Below are 25,937 nucleotides of genomic sequence, written 5' to 3'. Positions count from 1 at the left end.
AATCATGTCCTGTGTAATGCTGAACCTTCAACCTAATCTCCTGAGTGGTCTGTATTTCCTGAGTGCTGCTGTTCAGCCAGGTCTCCCGTCTGGAATTTGTGCAGCTGATATTTTTGAGCCTTTGCACAGAAATGTCAAGAACGGAGAAAGATCTGAAATTTCACACTGCTTGCAGGTTAGTCTGCCACAATTCCAACTCTGACAAAAAAGACTCTGCCTTAGACTCAGAGGACTTCCTTACTCACCCTGGAGCCAGCAACAGAGCTCTGTGTTCACATGAATGTCTTCTACACCACAAGTCCCTGGGGGTGCACAGAGCCCCAGGTGGGTCCTGCACACATGGTGGGTTTAAGTAGCAGCTGGGGCTTCTCAAGCTCAGGAAACCCGTCTTCTAAGGAGGCAGCCAGCAAGCCTGCCCAGCCTTTGCCTGCGAGCGAGAGAGATCATCTTTGTATCCTCCTCAGGAAAGGAATGTGCAGCCGGCCCCGGAGGGGACACCAGCTCTTCTGCAAGGCTATTGAGCATACAGACATCTTTGAAAAGAGTCCAGAGCAAAAGCTATGGATGCTTCCACTTAAAAGGGATGCAGAATTGAAAGACTGTGGAGAACTATCTCCTCATAATTTATTGATATTTACCCTTCAAAAATGCAGCAGCTCAGATCTGAGCCTGCCTCAGCCTGGCTGCTCCTGAGCTACGCACCCTGAGCAAACTCCTTGACCTCCGGATCCTTCTTCAGCTGTGGAGGGAGGCATGATTCCTATCTTCCAGGGGCGCCGCGAGGGCGTCCTGAAGCCTCAGCGTGCCTGGAGTAGACTGGGCCATGCAGAGAAGGCAGGAGTACCCCGTGCCACTGTGACTTGGGGCCCGTCCTTCCGGCCACTTGAGTCTCCCCTCTCCCTTCCCCTGACTTGGTCTAGGGGTTCTGGCCCTGCCCGTCACACAGGGCCTCTGGCCAACGGTGAGCATCTGGGCTCTGGGGCCCGAGTGTTCGGAGCCTCAGTTTCCTCATCTGCCACACAGAGCGTGCCTCCTGGATTTGAGGAAGAGTGAAGGAGGGAATAGGGAATGTTTAGAACAGTCCAGCACGTGACAGGTCTCAGGGAAGCCACCGGTGCCGTCCTGGTGGTGGCAGGTGTGCAGCAGTTGCTTAGCCTGCTGAGTGAAGTGCCCGTCTAGGTGCTCACGAGCTGAGCAGGGGCAGCGCGGGGAAGCAGGGGCTTGCAGGCCCCTCGCAGACGGCTCTGCAGGCTCGGGGCACTCGGCAGCCAGGTGTCAGGCACACACATACAGGGCTCCGCGTCGGGAGCACAGCACTGCCCCGGGCACCCAGCAGGGCTCGAGAAGCGGGGACCCTGAGCCGCCCCTCTTGGTCTTGACCATGCTGCTCACATGCCGAGTGACCTTTGGGACCAGTACCCTCTCTGAGCTGCAGCCAGGGCTTCCATGTAGCAGCAGGCAGGGGTGTGACATGCATAGTTGGAAAGACCCGGGTTCAGTCCTGAGTTTGAAACCGCTCCGCCCAGGCCCAGCTTCCTCACCTGTGAGGTGGGGACCTGACCTTCCTGCCGGGCGGAGTTGGGAGGAGGAGACAAGGCCCGTGCGTGCACAGCCAGGCGGGGGAACGGGGCCTGGTAGTGTTGCATTGTCTGTTTCTTGGCCTGCGAAATGAGGGTTGCGGGAGGAGCCACCTGTCGCCACCTGGGGAGGGGGAGAAGTCCTGGAATCAAGGTCAGAAATCGTGTTCCAGGTTCTCTGTAGCAGGTTGTGCGGGCTTTGGGCAAGTCACATGATTTCTCTGCATCTCGTTTGCCAGTGGGACCAGCTCACTGTGTCCCCTGTGATGTTTGGCAAAAACACTGCTCGTCATGCCTGGCATGGGACCTGGTGGGTGCTCAGGTCCCACTTGCTGCAAGGCTGTGGGTCCGCAGGGCTGCTGGCCTCAAAAGAATGGCCGCACACAGGGCAGGGCCTGCTGTGGCTGCAGCGTGTGACCCTCGTCATTCACGCCGAGACTGAACCCCCACGCCCAGGACAGAGACTGGCCTTTCAGAGGTGATGAGGCCATGTGGCCAGCACCCTCGGGAAGGGGTCAGTGTTTCATCAAAGGGCTCGGAGGGAGGGTTCGTCCCTCTGTCCCTTCTCCATGCGAGGACACAGCATCCCCTATGCAGGATTCAGGCACGGGTGCCCTCAGAAGCTGAGCAGCCCTCACTGGACTCCGAGCCTGCCAGCACCTGGATCCGGACTGGACTTCCTGGCCTCCAGAACTGTAAGACATAACGTTCTGTAATTTATAAATCACCAGCCTCTGCCGTTTTGTTGCAGCAGCGCCCACAGATGGACGGCGCCCATGACTAAAGCTGCGGTAGCTCTCTTCTGATGCCAAGCCCAGGACTTGGGACCTCCAGTGAGTGTTTTAGGCAGACGGAGCCCAGTTCACCCAGCGTCTCACTTGCAGCATTGACTGTGCCCTCTGCAGACCTCTTTTGCCAGGCAACCCAGAAGGAGCAGTGTCTTCTGCAAGGGGGCCTCTCAGCCGCCTCCTGACCAGCTGCATCTCCCGGGCCTTTGTGGGTCAAATCCACTTTGGGTACCTCAGAGCAGGACCCGTGAGCAGAGCCAGTGGACGCCTGCTCGCCCCCATGCCCGGACCCACCCAGGTGCCTTCCTCCTCTCTGCGTGGGTTCACCTTTCACATGCCGTGGGCCCCTGAGGACCCTAGGGCTGTGGCCTGGTGACACCTGCCTCTTGCCACAGGCCAGATTCTGCCGAGGGCTTTCACAGACCCACACCCAGAATTAACCTTTTGTCCCCGTGGGTCGATCGTCTGGGGTGCGTGTTACAGTGGCCGCCCCTGGCTAGCACAGCAGTCAAGCAAGGTTTTCAGTGAAGCCACAGGGGCCCCACAAGGGGAAGGGACCCTGAGCCGTGGAACGGGGGTGTGGCCTGCGCCCCTCCCCCCACTGTGGCCCACCTGCTTCTCTGCTCCCACCAACCGTGGTTCCGGGCCATATCCCCCTCACGCGTCACTCAGCATCTGGAGGAATGGCTTGCCTTTTTGCACAATGCTTACCCACAAATGCGTCTTTTGGCTCCTGGAGGTGACCATCTGCTGCCCCGCCATTCCTCAATGACCCCACGGGCTCCTCCCCGCTTCCGGGCTCCCAGCATCCAGCCACTGGCTCGTGAGCATCTTTCAGCATTGGCCTATTTAAAACCTTGGCCCTCCCTGGCCTCCCAGGGGGCTCGCTGTCTGCCGCCACACTGGAGACCTTGAAAGGCCCGATCCCTCACCTGCGCCGGGAGCGTCTGCAGGCAGCGCGGCTGCGTGGCCTCGGCTCTGTCTGAAGTGAACGGGAGATTGGCCCACGCGGCCCACGCCCGGCCATGTGGAGAGGATTAGCAGGCGGCGCTGGGAAGGGCCTCCCTCCGTGAGTCTGTGCTTTTAGACAGAAAGCTCGGGACAGGATTCAGCAGCCACCTGGCTCTGCTCACTCCGGATCCGTCCAGAGAGGATGGGGGGCTGGAAGGGTCTTCACAGAGTTCTGAGTTGTGGCCCAGCCTTCCATGGGCTGCGGCCAACTTTCCCTGTGGGGAGGCCACGGGTTGCCTTGGGGGGCTTCCCCAGCCCAGGCTCCTCCATGTCCAGACAGGGTGTCCTGAGAAAGGCAGGACCTGTATCTGTTTGCATGTCTCAAGTGGGACTTGGTGAGACCTGCCCTCCAGTGTGCTTCGCAGATATGCAAATATGTGGAGGCAGCTTTGCAAACACGGTGCAGGGTCAGGTCATCACGAGGCCACTCTCACTGAGAGCCAGGCGCGGGGAAGTGCTCCTCGTTCCCATTCTCCTGATGAGGAGACTGAGGCCCAGCGCACCTTCCTGCCCCCACTCCCGAGTGCTGAGATGCATGCAGCTCTCTTGGGTTGTCTGCGCCCACGCTCTCAGGGCTCTGTCCTCAGGATGCCCCTGTGGGAGGTAGCTCAGAGCTCCCTCCCGTGAGGCCTGGTGCCCGCACCCTCACGAGGACGCGCCCTTCCTCCCAGTGACCGCTGCCCTGCCCTGCAGCACCGTGTGCTTGTCACTGCCTGTCTGCTGGGTGGCCTGACGTTCCTGACTTTGCCGGCTCTTGCGTGTCTCCTCCAGCAGGGGCGGGGGCTGGGGTGAAGCAGCTCTGCATCACCATAGGGGAAGGGGGCTCGCAGCCGCTACCTTTGCCATGGGACCTGTGGCAGGTCCTGGTCCCCCAGAGCCACCGTCTCACTTTCCGTAGGAGTGATAGTGGTGCCCGATCTTGTGCAAGCACAGACTCCGCGGAGCGTGCCCGGCTGGCCCGTCCGTGTGTGGGGAGCCCGGTGCTGTGGTGCTTGGCGGCCAGTGGAGGGGCAGACAGTGGGGGCTGTGCAGCAGCGGGGTTCCACCCCTGCGCCCCGTCCTGCTGCGGCTGGGTCAGGGCCGCAGTCAAGGGCAGCATCCTGTGGCACCGTTTCTCTCCTCCTGCCTCGCTACCCACTGGATTTCCTCCCAGCATCCCCAGGGGCCCCGCTGCCTGTCTGAACCCCACGGAGGCAGGCGCTCCAGAGGGCCGAGCCTCCCACTCCTCCCTTCAGACACCCGAGGCTCCGAGGCTCCGGGGCGTGAGGGGCGGGCCAAGTGTGCACTTTCCCACGCTGCCCGGCAGCTCCCTCGGCCTGGGCACGCTCACTGCAGACGCTCGGTGTAGAAGGATGATAGTCAGCTTGTCGTTCTTGAACTTGAAGAAGTTCTTTCCAGAACGTGCACCTTCTTCAAAGAGTAAAAAGAAAGTGATGGCCCCCACGCCCCCTGCTACTGATAGTGCCAACACTAAAATCACGGTGGCCTAGGAAATCATCGCCCGCCTGTGCGGGGCTTTGCTCAGTGCCCGGATTTTCACTGTGCCCAGATCCTTAAATCATCTCACGGCACCTGGGCGAGGCAGGTGTTCTCATCCCCATTTTACAGACAACAAAAGGAAGGCCCAGAGAGGGTGAAGGGTTGGTCCACAGACACACAGCTCCTTGGTGGCCAAGTTGGATATGGAAGGCAGGTGGCCCAGCCCTTTGTCCCCACATGTCCCCTCTTGGAGGGCTGGGGTTGGTGTTGTCTGAAGCCACAGGGCATGCATGTTATCACCACATTATTCCACTTATAAATTCACCTAAGGAGCTACTTGTTTGAGTGTGTGACAGATAGCAGGTGGCAATAGCAGATAGCAGAGGCCTGTGATGGACATCTGGCGACTGGAGTAGGCATGATGCCCTGGAGGCTCAGCTAGTGTGTGTGTGAAGCTGACCTCCCCTTCTCTCCCGGCACTTCTTACCCCCAGCCTCGCCTCCACGCTACAGATGCTGCTGTGGGCGGGACGAGATTTAAGGAACATAAATCCACAGCTTTCCCTCTAGTGCTCAAGGGAACAATTACTCCAACTCTCCTGGGTCACCATACTCCTCCTTAATGAGGAGTTAATCCAACTCCCCAGGCTGGCCTCCCTCCGGCCTCCAGCGGTTAGAAGTCAGAGCACTGGCGGGCGGTTCCTGTCTACCCACACATGCCTCCAGCAAGTGGCTCCCTTCCTCCAGTCCCTGCCGTCTGGCACTGTCCCTCATTCTGGCAGCTGAGACAGTGTCCCACAAGTCAGGAAAAGAAAATGGGGCTCCAAGCAGCACAGCTGTGGCTCTGCCACCCGTGGGGGACAGAGCCGGAATTTGCCCCCTGGAATGAGTCCCCAGTCCCCCTTCCTGCCTCAACCCTAACATGAACATCACCCTCTCGACTCGCTCCCTGTCAGGCAAGGCAGCAAGCTGGCAGCGAGGGCGGAGCGACCTGGTGTCCTCTTTCCTTAATTACTCCTCTGCCCTCTCCGCCGGTTGCAGAAGCGGCTGTGGAGATCGTGGCCACCCCACGTCCCCACGCCTGTCACTGCACTGTCTTCCTCAGCTGAAAGGGAAGTACGTCCGCCTCTGGTGGGATCCACCTGCCTGGCTGCCCCAAGCTGCCAGAAACGCTCCTGTGCTCGGAGAGCCGCTTGGCGGGAGCCTCCTTGCCAACCCTGCAGGGGCGGGCACAGGTCCCTTTGCACACGGCAGCTGGGGCCGGACCAGGGCGTCTCACCCACGAGTCTTGATGTGGCTGTCTTCTCTCCTGGGCTGGCAGACGCCCCCTTTCCTGGGTGCCCCGTGCCTCGTTAGCCCTTGGGTGCCCTAAATGCTCTCGGAAAAACAAGATCTTGTGTCTGAGATGATTTTCTCTCTAACAGGTAGGTTCCTGACGGAGCATAACATCAGCTTACAGTGAGCCTTTATTGAGTGCCCGCTGCATGCACCTCATGTAGTACCGTGGCCTGGTCCTTCCCTGTCCACAGCCTCACGAGGGGTAGAGCCGTACACAGAACAGATAGGACCTTTGCCATCTGCAAACATCCGGGAGGCGGGTGAGGCAGGGAGCGCCCCGCGTCTGGGGATGGAGCTGTCTCAGTGCAGTGTTAATTTGCTGCTGTGGGACAAGGGCTCTGCTCCCCGTGGTCCTGGCTTCAGATTCTTCCCAGGCCAAGCCTGCACCCCAGCAGGCCACCCCACATGGACAGCTATCCTCAGGAGCAGGGTGGAAAGGATTGGGGACAGCAAAGCCACATTTCCTTCTGGGCTTCCCTTCTGGGCTTCCTTTCCTGGCTGGGATTCAGGTGGGGGCCACCCTGCTGAGCAGCCTGCCCTGGCACTGATCGGCCGGGGCGCCACCCGCTTCCTTGATCTTCTGGGCCCTGGTCTCTCTCAGGGGCTCTTTCCCACCCTGCACAGGACTCTACGTGGCTTCCTGAACTGCATCTTCTCCGGCTGCCCATCTGGGTGGGCTTACAGAATAACTCAGTGTCCTGGGCCAGCTTGGGTCAGCAAGGGACGGCCGCCTCCGCTCCTTCCTCTTGCTGCTCGTGCAGGTGGCCCCGTGGACAGAGAGCACAGTGGTCTGTGGAAGCGCCTGGTGTTTAGAAGAGCACTCTGCAGAATGATGGGCAGCTCTGTGGGCGTGAGCCTCTTATTGCTGTCTGAGGCCGATTCCTACTGGAAATAATTCTGGCCAATAGGGGAGGGAGGCCACTGCCCTGGGTGCCCCTGCCCCTCCTCTGCGCCCAGGACCTGCGTGCCCTCTGACGGACAAGGGCTCAGCGTTGGTTTCTCTTGTCCTCTCGCTCCTTTCTCCTGCTTTCCAAAACAGGGATCTTGTGCTTTTCTCTCTGTACCCTGGCCTCCAGCCTGCAGCCTTGGAGTACAGTGGACGTTCAGTCCACCATCTGCTCCATCCCTGAGCTAACCAGCTACTGACCAGTCGAGCTTCCCACTGTCACCCTGTGGCCCTGAGCCTTCTGCACCGGGAGAGGAAATCCAATGGGATTAGAGGACATCCCCAGCACAGGGACACCTGTCTCACCCCAGGGGTGCTGTTGAGCCACCCCAGAGATGCTCGGGACCTCACTGGGGCACAACGGGTGCCGATTTATGACAGCCTGCCCCAACTGTTCCCTTAGAGGAGGCCGAAGCTCCCTGCTGTCCTGTGTTTGCCCCACCCTTGACACCCAGTGAGTCCAGCAGGAATCTGTCCTCCCTGGCAGCCAAGCCACCCATAGGAGGCCATGTGCAGCCAGGTCGCGCCAGCTGTTCCTGGCTCTTTCTCCATGAGGTTCCCAACTACCTAAAGCAAGCTGTGGTCCTGAGTCCCTGGAGCCTGCTGAGCTCTCACTGTGGACCGTGGGCTGGACCATGGGCTGGACCGTGGAGGACAGGTCCCACCCAGCATTTCTGTGTCCCCAGGGCAAATCTTCCCTTCCTCATTGGTAATCAGAGATGACGTGCTCTGGAGACAGCATCTTCTCCTGCTGCGTCCTGCTAAGTTACTATGGCAACAGACTCAAAAGGAGTGAATTTGCTTTTTCCTCTTAATTCTATAATGCTCTCAGGTTTTCCAAAAATACCCTTATTTTTCTGGGTCTTCTGTGGGTCTAGGCATGTTGGGTGCACAGCTGATAGTCACCTCCTCCTCCAAGTATGTGCTGCATGCAAAACTCAATTCACAGCAACTAATCAAACCAGCATTTTAATAGCAATGCTTGCTGCACTTACTTTATGTAAGTAGATGTGCTAGGCACTGAAATTAAGGAGAAGTTAGACTCACTGTGTATCCTTAAGAGTTCACGGTCTGAGAAAGACGAGTGCACAACTTTAGGTGACATAACAATGTAATGTGATGTGATTAATGTAGCATAATATAATAAATAATTTGTCAGTTGTAGGAGTAAATTAGGGTGGACCCCTATTAATTCAGCGTGAAGTGGCGAGGATTAGGAGTTGTCAGCCTGGAGTTGGGTTCCTGATTGGTCACTTATGAGCTGTGCAAGCTCAAGGAAGTGCCTATATCTCTCTGAGCCTCGATTCCCCATCTTACACTGGGCTGTTGTGCAGTGAATATGTGATACAGCAACCAGACCCAGAAAGGTTCTTACTCAGGAGGGGATGCTCAGCAGAGGCTCAGGAGGGACGTGAGCCTTGGTGGAGGGCCCGCGGGTAGTGGAGGGAGGGCAGTGGAGCACCCTGGGTGGCGGCAGCTCCACCGGCCACAAGGTAGCCATGTGAACACACTGGCATGCTGGGCTCAGGGCAGTAGGAGAGCCAGTGAGGTCAGCAGAGGCCAGATCTGCACCCACCGCCTCCCTGGGCTCCCAATGGGACCTGCCTTGAGAGTCCCAGCCGAAGGAGAGCTGGCCTGGTGGCCGCCCTGTGCTCCTGGTGGGCTCTGAACCAACACCCACGCTGCGCTTCGAGCTCTTGGTGTGCTGGCAGGCGCCCGACGTCTGGGGTCCTGCGGCGTGGTTTCCGCACTGTCAGCCTCGATGCTCCTTGAGGGAAGGAAGCACCTCGGGTCCTCTGAGAGGCGGGCACAGAGCCCGCTGCCCGCGGGCCCAGAGGGGCTGTGGCGCCCTGCTCCCTGAGTGCACAGGGAAGGGACTGTGCCCTCTGGGCTGAGCGCCCACCTCAGTTTCTTTCCATCTGTGCCTCCAGGTCCTTGCCTGGTAAACGAGGACCGTGTCTGTACCCACGTCTGGGGCTTCTGATGACGAATGCCATTGTGCCATGAGGTGGCCGCCACACGCCTGGCACGGAGCAGCCTCTAGGAATTGCCGCTTCGGTCCTTATCGCGCGCGCCTTGGCTTTGAAAGCCCCTGGCTGGGCATCCAGCCGGCAGTGTTGGGGATTGGTGTTGGGTGGCAAGAGCCAGTGATGGGGGTGACCGTCCCCAGGGAAGTCTCCAGAGGTGCGTTCCTTACCATTTCTTCCAGCACTTTGCACAGGTCCCGGGGGAGGAGGTTAACTTCACTATCTGCCCTGAGCCACCTTCAGCCTTGCTCCTTTATCTCATGCCAGGCAGACGTGCCGGGTGCCTGCCCCCAACTCCACCAGCACATGTGGCTGGAGCCAGGCCGGGAGCTGGGAGGTGGGGGCCCTTCGGTTCTCCACCAGGGGCTGCTGTGTGGTCCTGGGGGGCCCTTCGGGTTCCCAGGTGATTAACTCCAGGTGTGATCGGCACCTGCTTGTTACTTTTTCAATAGGTGGTTGGTAACTGGAGTGTCCCCCAAGCCCAGGCACTGGCCCTGTCCAGGATCCACTGGAGCTGACAGCGCCCAGCCTTCCCTCTCCAGAGCAGGCTGTGCGTCTCCTGCTCCGTCTTCCTCCTCACCCTGGAACCCTCTCCTTTCTCTCCCCGGGAAGCCTGTGGAAGACAAAGCCCACACTGTGTTTGCAGAAATTCAAGGAAACGCCCAGGCACGTCCCCGCCAGGCCTAGATTCCGAGTTTGAAGTGCCGAGTGGATTGCAGAGTGCCCGTGCATGCCCAGGGATGCTCCACTTCACGTCGTGCCCCGTCGGCCCTCCCAGGCTCTCCTGGCCCCCGGGGCACCGACCACAGTCCTCTCTGAAGGCAGTTTCTGTGCCCACTTTTGTCAAGCACCCCCTCCCAGTGGTGGGCAGTCCTGGAGATCCACGCCCAAGGTGTGGGGAGCCAGCTGCACACCTGGGTCCCCTTCTCTGACCTGTGCCCGCAGGGCCACCCTGCATCATCACTGTCTCTGTCCTTAGGGCCATAGGTGCTGTGACCATCAGTGTGCTGCTCACAGGGACAGCTGAGCTGGCTCTGAGCCTTCCCAGAGGGGGAGGCAGCAACTGGAGGGCTCGAGGCCCCTGACCAGAGGCTCATCTCCAAAGTCATTGTGCCAAATCCAGGGTACTGAGCGAATGTCCCGTGGCCCTCATCTTCTTAAAGGACATCTGTGTATAAGGAGCAGTATAGTGGACCCACAAAAGCACCAGGCTGGGCACGTCCCCCAGGTGAACGTGCCACCCGCCCCTCTGCCTCCTCAGAGACTTCACCCTCCAGAGCAGCCCAGGCTGACGCCAGAGATTTGTTGTGCTGGATCTTAACCTTTGTGAAAGTCACGGTCCCTAACCCTGCACCCTTGACCCTGGGGCTGGGTCAGTCCAAGTTGTCAGGGGCTGCTCGTGCATTGCAGGGTGTTTGGCAGCACCTGGACCTCAGCTCGCTGGCTGCCAGGTCCCCAGTCGTCCTGACAATCAAATGTCTCCAGACACTGCCACGCTGCCCCGGGGGTCAGATCGGACCTGCCGGCAGCCGCTGATGTGAACGGACTTGCAGAGTGTGCTCTTTTTGGCGCCTGGGGATGTCAATGAGATTCAGCCGCATTGTCGTGTGTAACTGTTGCCCACAGCGTGCATCTGTGCACAGGTCTCTGGTGGGAATGGACCACCGCTTACTTAGCACATCCGCAGGACAGGATCCTGAGTCCCAGCAGACCTGTGGGAATGCCCAGGGACTTCCGTGGTGGGCCTCGGGCCTTGGGCCTCGTTCCCAAAGCACCTTGGCCAGAGATGCAGTAAAATCTGAGCATGTAGAGAGAGCCTGAGCTGCAGATGCTGGTTCCTCAGCTGCGCCCTGGACGATGGCATGTTGCCACCGTCTCTCGGGGGCCCTGCGGTCTGCATGTGTATCAGTCAGCTTTCCATTACTATAATGGAATGCCAGAGGCAGGCGACTGTATAGAGAGACTTGTTTGACTCATGGTTTGGGACACTGAATGCCCAAAGAGCTTGGTGCAGGCTCTGAAGACCCCGCCCTGTGTCCTCGTGCCCTCTCGCACCCTTAGCTGCAGCATCTACTGAGCGTGTGCTTGACTTTATAGAAGCCGCCAAACCGTTTTCCGAAATGGTTGTGTCGCCATGCGGCACCTGAGAGGTCTGGTTGCTCCACGTTCTTGCCAGAACTTAACAGCGTCACTATAAAAAGAGAAAAGACACTTGCCATTTGCAGGGCGTGCAGTGGCTTTCCCTGACAATCAGGGCGTGGAGCATCTTTCCGTTCACCCCTCTGCCTCCTGGGCGTCTCCTGACTGGCGATATCGCTGCAAAGGTTTTTTGTTGTTGACTTTCTGAGTTTTTCAGTGGTCTGCTCACAAGCCCTTTGTTAGATGTGATCTGTGTTTTCTGCTCGTCAGTGGCTGGTCATTTCCTTCCCTTAAGAGTCAGAGAAAAGCTTAATCTTGATGAAGTAAGTCCAGCTTGCTCATGTCTTGTATGGATTGTGCTTTGGTGTTGGATCTAAGAACTTAGATCCGACTCGGGCTTACGGACGTTTTTCTCCTGTATTTTTTTTCCTAAAGGGATTGTAGCTTTATGTCAGCTTTTGGCATTCAGATCTAAGATCCATTTGAGATTTCTTTTCACACAGCATGAGTTTCGCCGTTTGTTGCTCTGTCATTTTTGTGTAAGATTCCAGATTCACATGTCCGTGTTTCTAGATCTGGACAGACGTACGTACCTTGCATCCTGGAATCTGCTTGTTCTTTTGTTGAAAAGACCACCCTCTCCCATTGAATCGTCTTTGCAATTTTTTTCTAAAGTCAACTGACCACATTACTGTGGATTTATTCTGTATTCCTTTCACCACCTCTGTGCTGTCTTAATAGCTGTGATTTTATAATAAGTCTTGAAATAAGTCAGTGTGAGCTCACCCACTGTGTTATTTTTCAAATTGCCCTGACTATGACTGATCCCTTACCTTGGTATGTGAATGTTGGAATCAGCTTGGAGACATCTAGAAAAATGCCTGCTGGGATTTTCACTGGGATGGCTCCGAATCTGCACGTTGATTGGGAAGAATCAGAACATTGGCTCTTCCGGTTCATGCCGTAGTATTTCCGTCTGTTTATTTGGATTCTCCTTGCTTTATTTCACCAGTATGCTGATGTTTCCACCAGTTAGATCATGCACATATTTTGTTAGAAGTATACTAAGTATATTATTCTGTGGAGTTATTGTAAGTAGTAGTTTTTTAATTTTAAATTCCAATTGTTTATTGCTTGAATATAGAAATATAATTGATCTTTAATGTTGACCTCAGTGTGACCTTTTTAAACTCATTTGTTAAGTATGTGATCTTTTTGTAAATTCCTTGGGATTTTCTTTGTAGACTAGCATGTCTAATACAATTAGAGTTTTATAGCTCCTTTGTATATAAGGAAAGTATGTGCCACCTATTTCTTTTTCTTGCCTTATCGTAATTTCTGGAACCTCCAGTATGATATTGAACAGGAGTAGTAGGATCAGACATCCTTGCCTGTTCCCTAGATCTCGGGGAAAGCATTCGATCTTTTACCAGGAAGTATGACGTCAACTCTGAGTTATTTTGTAGATGCTCTGTCAGATTCAGGACATTTCCCTCTATTTTTAGTCTGCTGAGAGTTTTTATTATAAATGAATGTTTAATTTTGTCAAATGCTTTTCCTGCATCTGTTGAGATGACCGTTTTCTTTTTGACTTGTTAGTGTGATATCAGTTATATTCATTGCCCCTTGAGTGTTGATTCAGCCTTGACTGCATGAATCACATTGATTGATTTTTAAATGTCATGTGCATCTGCATCGATTGATATTTATATGTCCACTCAGTATTTCTGTCAGCCGTATCCTCTGTGTACATCCTTTGTATATATTACCGGATTCAACTTGCTAATATCTGGTTTACTGCTTTTTCTCTATGTTCAATTGGGATATTGATCTGCAGTTTTCTTTTCTTAGAATAGCTTTCATTTTAGAGCACAGTAATGCTGGCCTCATTGACGCGATTTGGCAGATGTCTCATAAAATGAGTTGGAAAGTGTCCCCTCCTCTTGCTTTCTGAACAGAGTGTGGAGAGTTGGTATTATTATTGATTCGTCAGTTAATCCACTTGGAAACTCTTTCCAGAAACTTTTTACCTATGAACTTAACTTCTTTAATAAAATAAAAACTGTTCAGTGTGTCTTTTCTTCCTGAGTAAGTTTTGGTAGTTTGTGTTTTTCAAGGACTTGATCCATTCTGTTCACATTGTTGGACATATGGACATGTGGTCATTTTTAATAATTCTGGTAATCCTTTATCATCCCTTTAATATTAGCAAAGTCTTGTAACTTCCCAACTCTTTCATTCTTGATATTAGTACTTTGTGTTTTCCCTCTTCTTGTTAGGTCTAGTGAGAGGTTTATAAATTTTATTGATCCTTTCAAAAAGTCAGATTGTGAATTATGGACTTTTCTCTGTTGTTCCTGCTACTAATTTTATTGATGTTTGCTCATCTCTTTTATTCCATTACTTCTATTTATTTATGTTTAACTTGATGTCCACCTTCCCTTTCATTTCTGAAGGGGACGCTTTGATTATGGATATCTTTCTTCTTTTCTATTATAATTATTTAATACTATGAATTCTTCTCTAAGCACTGCTTTGGTTGCATCAACAAATTTTGAAAGCTTGTATTTTAACTTTTATTCAGTTCACAATATTTTTACTTTCTCTTGAGACTTTCCCTTTGACCATGGATAATTTAGAAATGTGACATTTCACTTCCAAGTATTGGGAGATTTTCCCAATGTGTCTGTGTTACCAATTTCTAGTTTAATTCCATTGTAGTCAGGGGACATACTTCACATAATTTTAATTGTTTTAAACTTGTAAAGGTTTGTTTTATGGCCCAGGATATGGCCTGTCTTCGTCAATGTTCCAGGCGATCTTGAGAAAAATGCAAATTCTTAAAAATGCCATTCAGATCCTGTTGACTGTTGGTGGTGTTCAGTTCTCTGTGTCCAAGCTGATTTTCTATTTCTATTACTAGGAGAAGAGCCCTGAAGTATGAGAACTTTGGATTTTAGCCTGAGTATTTTTAATTTTACACTGTGATATGCCAGATGTTATTGGTTAAGCCATGTCCCTCCCTCCCCAAATTCATATGTTGAAGTCTTAAGCCCTCGTACCTCAGAATGTGACTGCATTTGTAGATAGTGTTTAAAGTTAAGTTAAAATGGGGTCTCTAGGGTGGGTCCCAATCCAGTATGACTGGCGTCTTTGTAAGGAGGGGAAATTTGAACACAGACACACACAGAGGGAGGATGATATAGAGAGATGCGGGGTAAGATGGATGTCTACCAGCCAGTAGGGGTCCTGAAACATTCTCCCTCCCAGCCTTCAGAAGACACAACCCCACCAACACCTTGATCTGGGACTTTGCCTCTGCAAAACTGTAAGGAATTAACCCTGTTTTTCCAGGCCCCCGTCTGCAGTGCTTGGTGGTGGCTCTGGGAAACCCTGGCCCTGCTGAAGTTCTTTGGAGAGTGTTCGTTTTGCCATAGCTGCTCCGGTTGGTCTGCTTGGCTCTCGTAAGCAGAGGGTGCGTGCCGGAGCACACTGAATTTTGCAGGCCTGTCTGGGGCTGTCCTGAGGGGCACCCTTGTGGGCTGTCTCCGTGTACGTGGGGGCTTGTGTCGTAGTTTGACCCTCAGAGCTTCACTGTGCTTCTTGGGGTCATGAGTGCAGGTTCACACACATCTTAGGGGGTGCTTCCTCCACCTGCCCTGGGATTGCCCTGAAGCCCTGTGGCTCCAGGGGGTCCTTCTTCTCTAACCTCTAACCAGAAGGTCAGTGTGTGTCAGTCACCTGTGTCGCTCAGCTTCCCTCACTGTGTACCCCTGGATGACCCTCTGACAGGGAGGACGGGCTGATTCTGGGTCACTGATCTGGAGGTTTCGGTGCATGGTCAGTCGGCCCCGTTGCTCTGGGGCCTGTGGCCAGGCAGCAGGTCAGGGCAGGGAGCACAGGGTGGAGAAGAGCTGCTCATCTCATGGTGGCTAGGAAGCAAAGAAGAGAGGAAGTAACTGGTTCCCCCAGCCCCCATTGAGGGCACATTGCTGAGGACCTTGACCTCCCATCAGGCCCCACCTCTTAGAGGCCCCACCACCTTCTAGTAGCTCCAAGCTGGGGACCAAGCCTTCAACAATGGGCTTCTGCCTAGTGTCTGTTCAGCACCTCTTAGTACAAAGAGTAAGCCATGGTGTTTGTTGAATGACTAATGGATGGATGAATGGATGTCACTCTGAATCAGTCCAGCCTCGTGTTGAGGCCATAGGGACCCCGTGAGATTTTAGCAATGAGAGAAATTGTTTTTATATAATGTTTGTACACCAGATGGAGGCTTCTCCATGATGAACTAGGTCACTCAGAGACCACTGGGGCTGCACTCCAAAGAGACAAAACTGAGGGTGTGTCCCTTGGTACAGATTCTGAAACTGCAGACATTTCTCAAATTGGCTAAGCACAGAGCTATCAGATATGGCAGATTCAAATACAGGACTCCCAGTTGAATTCGAATGTCAGATAAATAATAATTCAGCATAAGTATGTCCAGGGCAACATCAGGAAAGTACTTATACTTAAAAAAAAAAAAAAAAAAAACAGGTCTTCTTGTTATTCATCTTTCACATTGAACTGGGTGTTCTGCATTTCATCCGAGGTTTTGATGGGGTGATTTCTCTGACAAGCCTGGCCCCACGGCTTCTCACTTTAGGCCCATCGACCTCTGATGTATTCAATAGCCTTCCAGGTATTTGGTGAGGACTTCTGAGCTGAGGCTTGGCCTTAGCCACCACTCCATCTGAGCTGCTCCCAGGTCTCCGGGCCCAGAGTCTGATGGGAGCACCACAGCCACTGGGATCAAGAGACAGCACAAATGTTTTGACCCCTAGATGAATTTAACACTAAGGTCCACAGCCAGGAGCACCACATTCTGGTTATGGCCAGACCATGAGGCTGCTGGGCAGGCCAGACCACGCTGGGCACTGGGAATGGCTGCCTACCAGTGGGGTCTGGTGGGGTCCAGGGTTCACCGGCAAGACCCACGTCCCAGAGGCGCTTGCTGTTCAGGACGTCTGCCTGGTCCCCTCTCAAGCTCGGCTCTGAAGATTTCCTTCTGAAAGCAGTTTGTCCTCCTCTGGAGAGGCCCAGGAGGGACGTCTGCATGACACGCTCCTTGGCAGGAACAGACAGGGCCTGAGGCCACCCCACTCCTCAGACAGTTCCACTCCTGGGGCAGGATGGAGACTGGGGGACCCCCAGGACCCTGGAGTGGACACGCTGCCCCAATGTCCACTCTTCTGAGACCCCTCCATTCCACACTCAGCCACCACCTGCCACACAGTGACCCTAACACTGGGGGACGGGGAAGCATTGCTCTTCATTTTATGAAGTTCAAAACCACCAAAGTAGCAGAGGCCTGTCTGCCCACTGACTGGCTTGACCACCTCACCGCATTGCCATCTGTCTTCGTCTCCTTTTGCAATGAGCTGGAGGCAAATCCGCCTCCATCATGCCACAGGCCACATGGTACCTTCCTTTCAGAGATGTGGATCGAAGTGCGGCACTATAGGGAGCATGTGTGGTCTGACCTTCAGGGGCGTGGTCTGACCTTCAGGGGCGGAGTCTCATCTGGGCTGCGGCTTCCCTTTCCTCTCCCCCCAAAAACTGCTTTCACCTGGTGGAGAGCCTCATGACGACCCGTTTCTACACAGCAGACCTGATTATTTTCCATGTTTTCATGAGCTGCTTGAGCCTCGGGGAGATGAAGAAGTGGGGCTAGGTCACACAGCAAGGAGACGTTGGCTCTGGGACCACGTCTGATGCCTTCAGGGTTCTTAACTGATGGTGCTAGGATCCAGTCGTTCATTGCATATTTTGGGGGTGTCTGCTCTAGGCAGAGGGGATACTGGGAAGAGAGTGGGTCCAGAGTGGCCAGGAAGCACAACCTTCAGCGGTCACGTTGGCTGAGTTTCTGGTCCACTCTGACCTGCTGAACTCTGTTCAACAAACCCTGAGCATCTCCTCTGACAGGGAAACCACCCCCGAGTCCTGTCTCCCACCCACCCTCTGGTCAGATCGTCCATGTCCAGCTCAGCCGGAGGAAGCTTGTTGGCAGTTCTGTGCCCTTGGGCCACATTCCTGTCTGTGCAATAGCCCTTCTGGTGTTTCAGGCTAGTGGCTGTACCCCAAATCTGCTCCAAGCTGAAAGCTCACCAAGGATTCTGTTCTCAGGGCTGCTCCTGACCTCTGGTCTGAGAGACCCTAGTCACTACCACCAACAAAGTCATGCCACCAGAAAGGTGTCTCAAAAAGTGACAAAATAAACCTGGTTAGCCAGGTGCAGTGGCGCACACCTGGAATCCCAGTGGCTCAGGAGGCTGAGGCAGGAGGATTATGAGTTCAAAGCCAGCCTCAGCAGAAGCGAGGTGCTAAGCAACTCAGTGAGACCCTGTCTCTAAATAAATACAGAATAGGGCTGGGGTGCGGCTCAGTGGTTGGGTGACCCTGAGTTCAATCCCCAGAACCAAAAAATAAAAGTAGACGTGGCTGGCCGAGTGGCCTTTGAAAGCCACCCTCTTGCTCTGCCTGCTTCCAAGGTGACTTCAGTCAGCACCCCTCTGGCCATGAGCCAGCTCCTCGTCAGCCTTCCCATCCTCCAGTGACGGAATCAGCACCAACCACTTGTTGCAGTCCCATTGTGAGATTTTTACCGAACGTCATTTTCATAGCCAGCCCATCACTTTGAATTTAGAATCTATTTTACAAAGAAAAAAAAAAAGAAGAACATCAACACAAAACAAAATCAATGAACCTGAGGCGGATGGATTTGGAGCATCTCTTAGCAGCCTACCTCAGCATACTTTGGAGGCGTGGGGGACCTTCTGTCCACAACCGCCAATGAATATCTGATTAATTTATCACACAAAAAAACACATGGCTAGCAATGCCTGGCTCCTGATTTCTTCATTTTAGCTTCAGCATAGTAATGTTCTCAGTGTTCAGTTACTACAGGCACAATAGAAGGGAAGAGTATTAGTAATTATCAAGTGACTATAGTAGTCTGTTTTCTGTTACTGTAATGAAATAACTGAAGCTGGACACTTTATAAAGAAAAGAGGTTTATTTAGTTCACAATTTGGGAGGCAGAAAGTCTAAATAGCATGGGGCCAGCTCTGGGGATGCCCTCTTGACGGCATCACATCTTGGCAGATGGCATCTTGGTTGGAACACAGGCAAGAGGGAGAGATCACATGGTGGGACAGGAAGCCAGAGAATGAGGAGGGGTCTTCCAAGCTCTTTTAGGACAGCTTCTTGCAGGAACTTACTGGTGTCCCATAAGAACCACCTACTCCCTTCAGGGGGCAGTGCCCAGTGACCTCCCACAGGCTCCACCTCTTAAAGGCCCATCACCTGTTAACATGGCCGCCTGAGGACGGGGCTTCCACCACATGAACCCCTGGAGGTTAGCCACGTCGAACCCCAGCAGAGGCTGGCAGGTCCGTGTCATCCTGGATCTCACGTGCCCCCGCAACAATCTCACCCGTTCATCTGTCTTATCTTCAGAACTTACGGGAGGAAGTTAAGCCCAGTGTGTAAGGGACACACCCGCCATCTGCTCACAGGGGACTCGCCCAGGTCTTTCTGAACCCCTCTCCCCTGGCCCCAGGCTCTGAGGTGAAGGGATCAACCTGACACTAGCCATACCCTCTGGCGGTTCTGAGCTCACTCCGCAGGTGCAGGTCGAGCGCGTCTGGGCCTGGGGCTGTCCCATCCCTGGGGAGCGCTGGGATGGCCTGCAGGGAGCCCTCCTGCTGCTTTCACCCCCCTTGGTGCCAGATGCTCCTCCTCGTTACCTTTGTTGTGTTAAGAAGGAGGCTGAGTGGTCACCCAGCCAGCGCTGACCCTCAAGGTCAGCCTTGCCTGCTTAACCGCCCTTTGGAAGAGCCCTCTGTGTGCATGAGGCCTCTAGAAGGTTAAGAGGCCAGAAGACCACGTTGCCCTGCGCCTCCAGGAGGCCGGCCTTGCTGACACCTTGACTGTGGCCCAGCGAGGCCTCCAGCTCTAGAAGATAAGAACCTGTGTCGTCTAAGCCGCTGACGTGGTGGCAATTTGTCACTGCAGCTACAGGAAACTAGCACATGGAGATATTGAAATCCCACAGGGAAGCAGAGAGAGAGGGGTGGAGGTTGAGGCACCCTGCTGAGGCTGGCGGGGGGGGGGGGGGGGGGTCCTCTGTGGCCCACAAGTCTCTGCTTAGGTCCCCAGTTTCTTCCCCAGCGATTTCGGTGAATTTTCCCAAACTCATGTTTGCTCCAGAGAGAGGCAGACAGCAGGCTCGGCCAGGGATCTCCGCAGGGTGGAGGGACCTCGGATCTTGCATGCGGAGCCGGGGTCACCTGTCTAGAAACCCACACAGACGGCCCTAGAGGAGGGGGGGAGCACCAAGCCACCTGCATTCTGCAGAGGGCCAAGCGCATCCAAGAGGACAAACATGCAGCTTCCCCTGCTGGACCCCACTTCCCAAGAGGCCTCCTGCCGAGAGTGGCCTCCCGTGGCCTAGGAGGCCTTGTCCACAAGGGTGGGTCCTGTAGAGTCCCCAGGTCGTGACCTAGGGGCAGAACCAGCCAAGTGGGAGTAACAGTTGTTTGTGCAAAGGAGACAGTGGCCGTCTTTATCAGCCTGCGGACATTAGGTACCACTGTGTGCAAGGTTCTAAGAGTCCCCCAGTAAGAACAATAAATCTAGTGCTCCCTCACGGAGCCTCCAGCTACTGGGGTACAGTGTTCTGGGACGGGCCCCAAGAAGTGGTCACCCAGGGAGTGCTGTAGGGGACAGCATTGTTGCTCTGAGACCGGAAGCATGCTGGGCTTAGCTGGAAATCCCAGGCCGCCTCCCAGTGGCTGTGCCCAGAGGCACCAGGCCCTCTGCGCAGCCTCCCTGTCCCCAGTTCTGTTGGCCCACATGTGCCAGGTCCCCTGCAGCCCGTCCGACCTGCTTCACCCGCGGGGGCAAGACAAGTCCTAGTTCTTTTATTTCAGAGTGTCAAGGCTTTGTGAACAGACGGTCTCCAGCCTACAGTAGTTCAAGTGGGACTTTAACTCTGCCGTGGCGTGGAAACGAGGCACGTTTAGTAGGAACTGCCCTCTGCAGTTTGAGTCAGGGTGTTTCCCGGGCTGGATATGAAGCCCGATCCTCTCTGTGGACGCTGGGCAGTGTCGGTGGCCACAGCTCCAGCCGCCCCGCCCGCTCGAGGGGAAGCCACCGAGGCTGCAGCTGGCCATTGCCGAGCTCTGGTGCCTGTCGGGACAGGCGTAGTCCATGTGCTTTCTACCTACAGTGTCTTCCACTTACCATGGGTCTGCAGGGACGCAACCCCGTCCTGTGTCAAGGAGCTCTGCCATCCGTTGTCTGCCCCATTTCCATTTGTCATTGTTTATTGAGATAATAAAACATGTACGTTAGTGTAGCATGCTCTCACATACACAGAAGCCGTGCATGTATGTAGCCCCTCTGGAGCTGGCTCACTCCAGGTCCAACAGCCCCCATCTGGGAGGAGCCTGGCCTGAACGCCCCCTGGTGGCCCTTTTCCGTCACTAAACCCCAGGTTCGCTGTCATATCTCCACCTAAGGGCAGCGCTTGGTCAGCAATTAAATGCAAGCTCCTCAGCTCCAGAGCCCCTCAGAGATTGCCCAGCTCAGTCAAAGCAGTGCCCAGCTTCTTGCTCAGTAATGGTCATGCTTTATAAGGAGGCCGAGATCCGCCACTCACCAGTACGAGTCAGACAGCCCTGGCTCCAAACCCTGACAGATTGGACTGTCTGTAAAATGGGGTGCAATACTACCCTCAACCAGGAGAAGTGAGTGAGTATTTTAATATCTCTGGCACAGTCCCTGACTCTCGCAGAGGCTGTAAACATGCATCCAAGAAGGTGTAGCTGTTTTCTGTTGGTCCATTCAGGTCCCACTCAAGGGAAACATTTATCAGAAGCTGAATCGGTGCCAGAACCAACCCCAGGGATTAATTCCTATCCACGCTGCCTCTGGGGAGGGCCTGGCAGGGCCTGGGACAGCCTGGACATTGGTCTCCTGGGCTAGAGCCATCTTCCCTCTTAGGTCCAGGGCCACCCTCTCCTTGTGAGCAACTGACCGTCCCCCGCCTCCACCCTGCAGATTGAACAGATGGGAGACTTTCAGCCTAGAGATTGCAGTTCCCGTCCCTGGAGACAAGTGCCCAGCATCCTCACGTCAGCAACATGCAGCCCGGACAGGGGGAGCTAGCAGTGCTGTCCTGGGGGGAGTTTGTCCCTGTGGACCAGAAATTTCAAAAAGTTCATCACCCTGGACTCAGAAATTGTGCATGTGGCATCTGCCCTCTTAAATAAAAATGCGCGTGCAGGGAGGTATCCCTGGGTGAAGAGCACTTACCAGTGCATCGTACACAAAAGACAAAAATGGAGACTCCTGCCTCCAACTCGAGGGGATGGGTTAGATTAGAGTTTATTTTTATGATGGAATATTACACAACTGTTGGAATGGGATTTGGATGGACTTTATAATACAGAGGTGAATCCTTCTGCCTGTCTCCCTGGCCTCCAGTACACGCACGTACAGAAAACATTGAGAAGAAAAAAATCGAAATGTTAAACAACGATTGTGTGGGTATCCTGGTTCTCCTTTTTGTCTTTATCTTCTGTTTTCTTAGTGTTCTGCGCGGATCGGTCCCCGCTGGCGGTCGGATGTGCTCCTTGGAGCTCTTGTGTTTGGAGTGGGCACAAGGGCACCCGCCACACACCTTGCCACCAGTGCTCATTTTCGTGCACTGAAAAACGCTGTCCAGTACACGCGGGGAAAGCAAGGCCTGCTGTCGCAGCAGGTGGCTTCCCCTGGAAGGGCTCCCCGCGCCCCGCACCCCACCCCCGCTCCGCACTCCACCCCCGCCTGGAGGCCCCTCCCCCACCCCACCCCCGCCTGGAGGCCCCTCCCCCGCCCGCTGCCTGTTAATTCTCTCTCCTTCCTCGCAGCTGCCCATGATGGGAGGAGCCTTCATGGACTCGCCCAACGAGGACTTCAGCACCGAGTACTCCCTGTTCAACTCCTCAGCCAACGTCCACTCGGCCTCCAACGGCCAGGGCCAGCTGGAGGAGCCTCCTCGGTCCTCCAACGACGCCGTCTTGCTGTGGATCGCCATCATAGCGACGCTGGGGAACATCGTGGTGGTCGGGGTGGTGTACGCCTTCACCTTCTGAAGGCACGGGTGCCGCCGGCCACTCAGGACGGCCCCTCTGCACCGCGCCGCCATGGGCCGGGCTTTCCGCGTGGCCCCCTGTTGCCCCTGTTCAGAACCAGGAGCTCTGACCACTTGAACGACCCGACGGGCACCAAGTCCGTGCACCTGGAATATCCCCGGGCAGCCAGGAGGGCAGATGTTCCTGGCTGGGGTCAGGCTGCTCCAGACGGAGTACGAGCTTCCTGCTCCTGGGGGCCGGGCAGTGTGGCCTGCGAGGAGCCAGCTGGGGGTCATTGGAACTGTGCTTCCAGAGCAGGAACAGGCGGAACAGGCGGTCAGGTTTGAACGTCGTCGCGGCCTGGTGATCCTGCTGCTGGTAAATGACTGAGGCTGTGTCATGTTTTATACAGATTTATTAAACCCCGTGTGGGGGCTGGGGCAGGGGCAGCCCTCCAGCCCAGCTCGGTTTCCTGTTCAGCCCCTGGTAATGCTGGTGATTATCACCCAGGGCCACAGGGCTGCCCTGATCTGACTTGGAAATGGCCTTTGTCACCAGGCACTTGGCTCCTGATGGGTCCCGGGCACATCAGGAAACCCAGGGATGGGAGATGACTGGCCACATGGTGGGGTTTCGGGGGCCTTGGTGTTCACTGCTGGATGGACTTCCTGATCTTTTCAAGAAGAGGAAAGGGGACACCTTCCGAAACCACTTCTGCGGGGCAGCTAACTTTTCAGCTGCCCAAAGTCACTCTTTCTTCTCTGAGGAGCCCTGGAATTAGAGAAGGGAGAGTCGCAGGTCCACCTAATCGCTGGACGGATGGGACGGGGAGGGCTGTGGTCTGCCTGTGGTCCCTGGGCCGGTTACTCAGCCAGCTCTGAAAAGTGTTTAATTCTTCCCGACCTGCTATGCGTGGTGGTGAGAGTAGGGGAGACGCCGCCCTCTGCGGTGTGAACATCCGGGGTCTTGAGGCAGGTGGGAGACAGCAGGTCGTTCTTAGCCTGTATCTTAAGCCAGTCTGGGTACTGTGTGCTCTTGTGCAGGTCCGAATCTGCTTCCACCAGCCAGTTTCCCTGGGGGTCCTGCCAAACAAGGAAGCTCCAAGTAAAGAGGGGGGCAGGTGGGGCACGCAGGGCACAGCACGCCCTCTGCCACCCCTTCCAGAAGGCACTCCCCCTGCAGAGGAGCGGAAAGCATCTCGGGACCCGCTCGCCAAAGGCCTGGGGTGTCTTTCCCCTCACTTTCTCCCGCCACCACAGAAAAGAAAGTCAGTGCATGAATCTCTCCTCTGGTGGAGAAACTTTAAAGGCTAGTAAAGAAGCCCCTGTGTGTGTCACTGCTGTCCAGGGGACATGAGTGTTCTCATGACAGGCAAAGGGCGTCTCTGTTGTCCAGACGCGGCCACTCGTCTCTGGGAGCTGCCTGATAACAGGATTGCCAGTCTGGCCTCCAGACAGGGGCGTGGGCAGCCGCCAGCTCTGACTGGCCATGCAGCCATCTGCAAATGCGTCTGCTCAGTGGAGCAAATGCATCATGGCCTCAGTGGAGGCCATGAATGGAGAGCCAGCCTGACCCTTACAGCCAGGGAGACGCGACCAGGGACCATCTGCCTGGACTCCTTCCGGACTCACTGACACACAGCAGGCTGGACGGGGTAGTTAGCTTCACACACCGGGGCTCCTGGGTGTCCGCCCCGCCTCTCCTCCTCATCGGCCCAGGTCTGCCTCCCAGCAAGACTTTCTTAGATTTCTCCCTGAGAACCTGAAGAGAGACTGCAGAGCCAGGGCAGGGGCCAGCCGCCCGTTAAGAAGCAGGAAGCAGCCCCGGGCTCCCTGTGTCTGCCATGACCGGGGGAGAGAGGCAGGAGGAGCAGTGGCCTTGGAAAGGGCGCCCGCATCCCAGTCCCCGGGGGCTTGTGACTGCAGGGGTCTCCTCCGTGACACACCCCCAGGCACGCATCAATGCCAGTTATCAGTATTAAAGTCTCTGCCCTCCAATCAGAGCCAGTCAGCCGGGTGCCTGGGCTGCCTGTCCACCTGCAGTGTGTGGATCCCACTCTTCCTCGTCTGTTTTTGACCCATCGTCACAGGTAACAGTGAGGAGCAAGGGATGGATTCCTGCCGGAGAGTGAGCCGCGCTCTCCCTCCGCCTCTGTGGGTCCTGTCTTGGTCAGGTAGGGGGAAAATTGGCTCCTGTGCCCGAGTGTCATGTGCAGGCACAGCTCCACATTCACACACACTACCCAATCCTTGCAGTTACTTTACATCATCATTTCTCTAATACACAGTGAGGAGCTAGAGGCTCAGAGGAGTGAAGTAACTCTCCTGAGGCCACACAGCATGCAAATGAGGAGCTGTGACTGGAACTGGGAATCCGGATCTACAGAGGCCCTGGGTCTGCAGAGTTTGTCTTTCAAGGAAATGAAAGACATGGAATGGCCTGGGCCAACTCTGGCTCTCACAGGTCCCTGACCATCCCCAGAACCAGGTATCCTCAACCCCTGCCCATGCCGTCCCTGCCTGACTCGAGAGTTGGTGGTCCCTGATGCTGTCCCCAGCCATCTAAGATTGTCCACAGGTCTCCTCGCAAGGCTCCAGTGGGGTTCCCAAAGACAGCCTTTCTCAGGATGCTACAGAAGAGGACCCCTGACTGGGAGCCCTCGGGTGGTGCCCCCTGGGAAAGCTGCTCCCCCAAGCCAGAACCACCAGGTCAGGGTCGTGGGCTCAGCCTGTGTTGCACGTTGACCTCAGCTTAGACGCAGGCCTTTCTCTGAGCCCCAGGGCTCTCCAGAGGAGGGGAATGGACGTTCTTCATTCAGACCCCAGCTGGGGCCTCCGTCTGGCCTTTGCCCAAGAGAGATGGAACCCAGCTCCCACTTGGTTTGACGGGTCAGTGCTGAGGAAGGAGGCGCTTGCCTCTCGAGTAGCTGGTCCTCAGAGAAGGACTGCATTTGCTGGAATATTCTCTGTGCTCCTGGAGATCAAGGTCAAGAGGCAGATGAGACCCCTTCCCGACTCCTTGCAGGAGTCCCCAGGGTCCCAGGGAGCAGGAGGAAGGACAGGCTGGCTCCACAAAGCTGCAGAGGCAGCAGGCCAGCCTCCAGCCCCATTCTAAGTGGGAGCTCGGGAGCCTGCCAGACCACGTTAGCGTGTATCAGGATCCGTCTCTGGACGGGCCCCACGTAGTCGTCAGCACGTCAGCACCACCGTCTGACTCAGGCAAATGGCCCTCTCCCCGCAGCCGGTGGCTCCCTTCACCATGAGCAGGGATGTCCCTAGTCACTCTCCCTCCGCAGTTCCGCAGTCTCCCCTGTGGTGCGCTGTGTCTGTACTTCCCAAATTACCCCTGGGGTGTAGAGGGGTGCACATTGCCACCCCACTTTTCTGTTGAAGAAACGGGCAAGCCATACGCCTGAGCCACAGCGGGGTGGGCCTCTGAGGCCGGGGCCCGGGAGAGGAGCTGGGAACCTTA

At 55.2% G+C, this 25,937-nt stretch overlaps 1 protein-coding gene across 1 annotated transcript in view; it reads left to right on the top strand.

Annotated features, from left to right (window-relative positions):
* Nucleotides 1–23,978, top strand: part of LOC306654299 (uncharacterized protein C14orf132) — a 37,308-nt gene extending 13,330 nt beyond the window's left edge. The window contains exon 2 of the mRNA XM_079127696.1: nucleotides 22,263–23,978. Coding sequence (XP_078983822.1) covers nucleotides 22,263–22,487 — 225 coding nt within the window. The 3' untranslated portion in view covers nucleotides 22,488–23,978. The remainder of the gene's footprint in view (nucleotides 1–22,262) is intronic.
* The last annotated feature ends 1,959 nt before the right edge of the window (nucleotides 23,979–25,937 follow it).

Source organism: Sciurus vulgaris, assembly GCF_902686455.1.
Source record: "Sciurus vulgaris genome assembly, chromosome: 2".
NCBI classification, from domain to species: Eukaryota; Metazoa; Chordata; class Mammalia; order Rodentia; family Sciuridae; genus Sciurus; species Sciurus vulgaris.
This window is presented reverse-complemented; position numbering and strand designations above follow the sequence as displayed.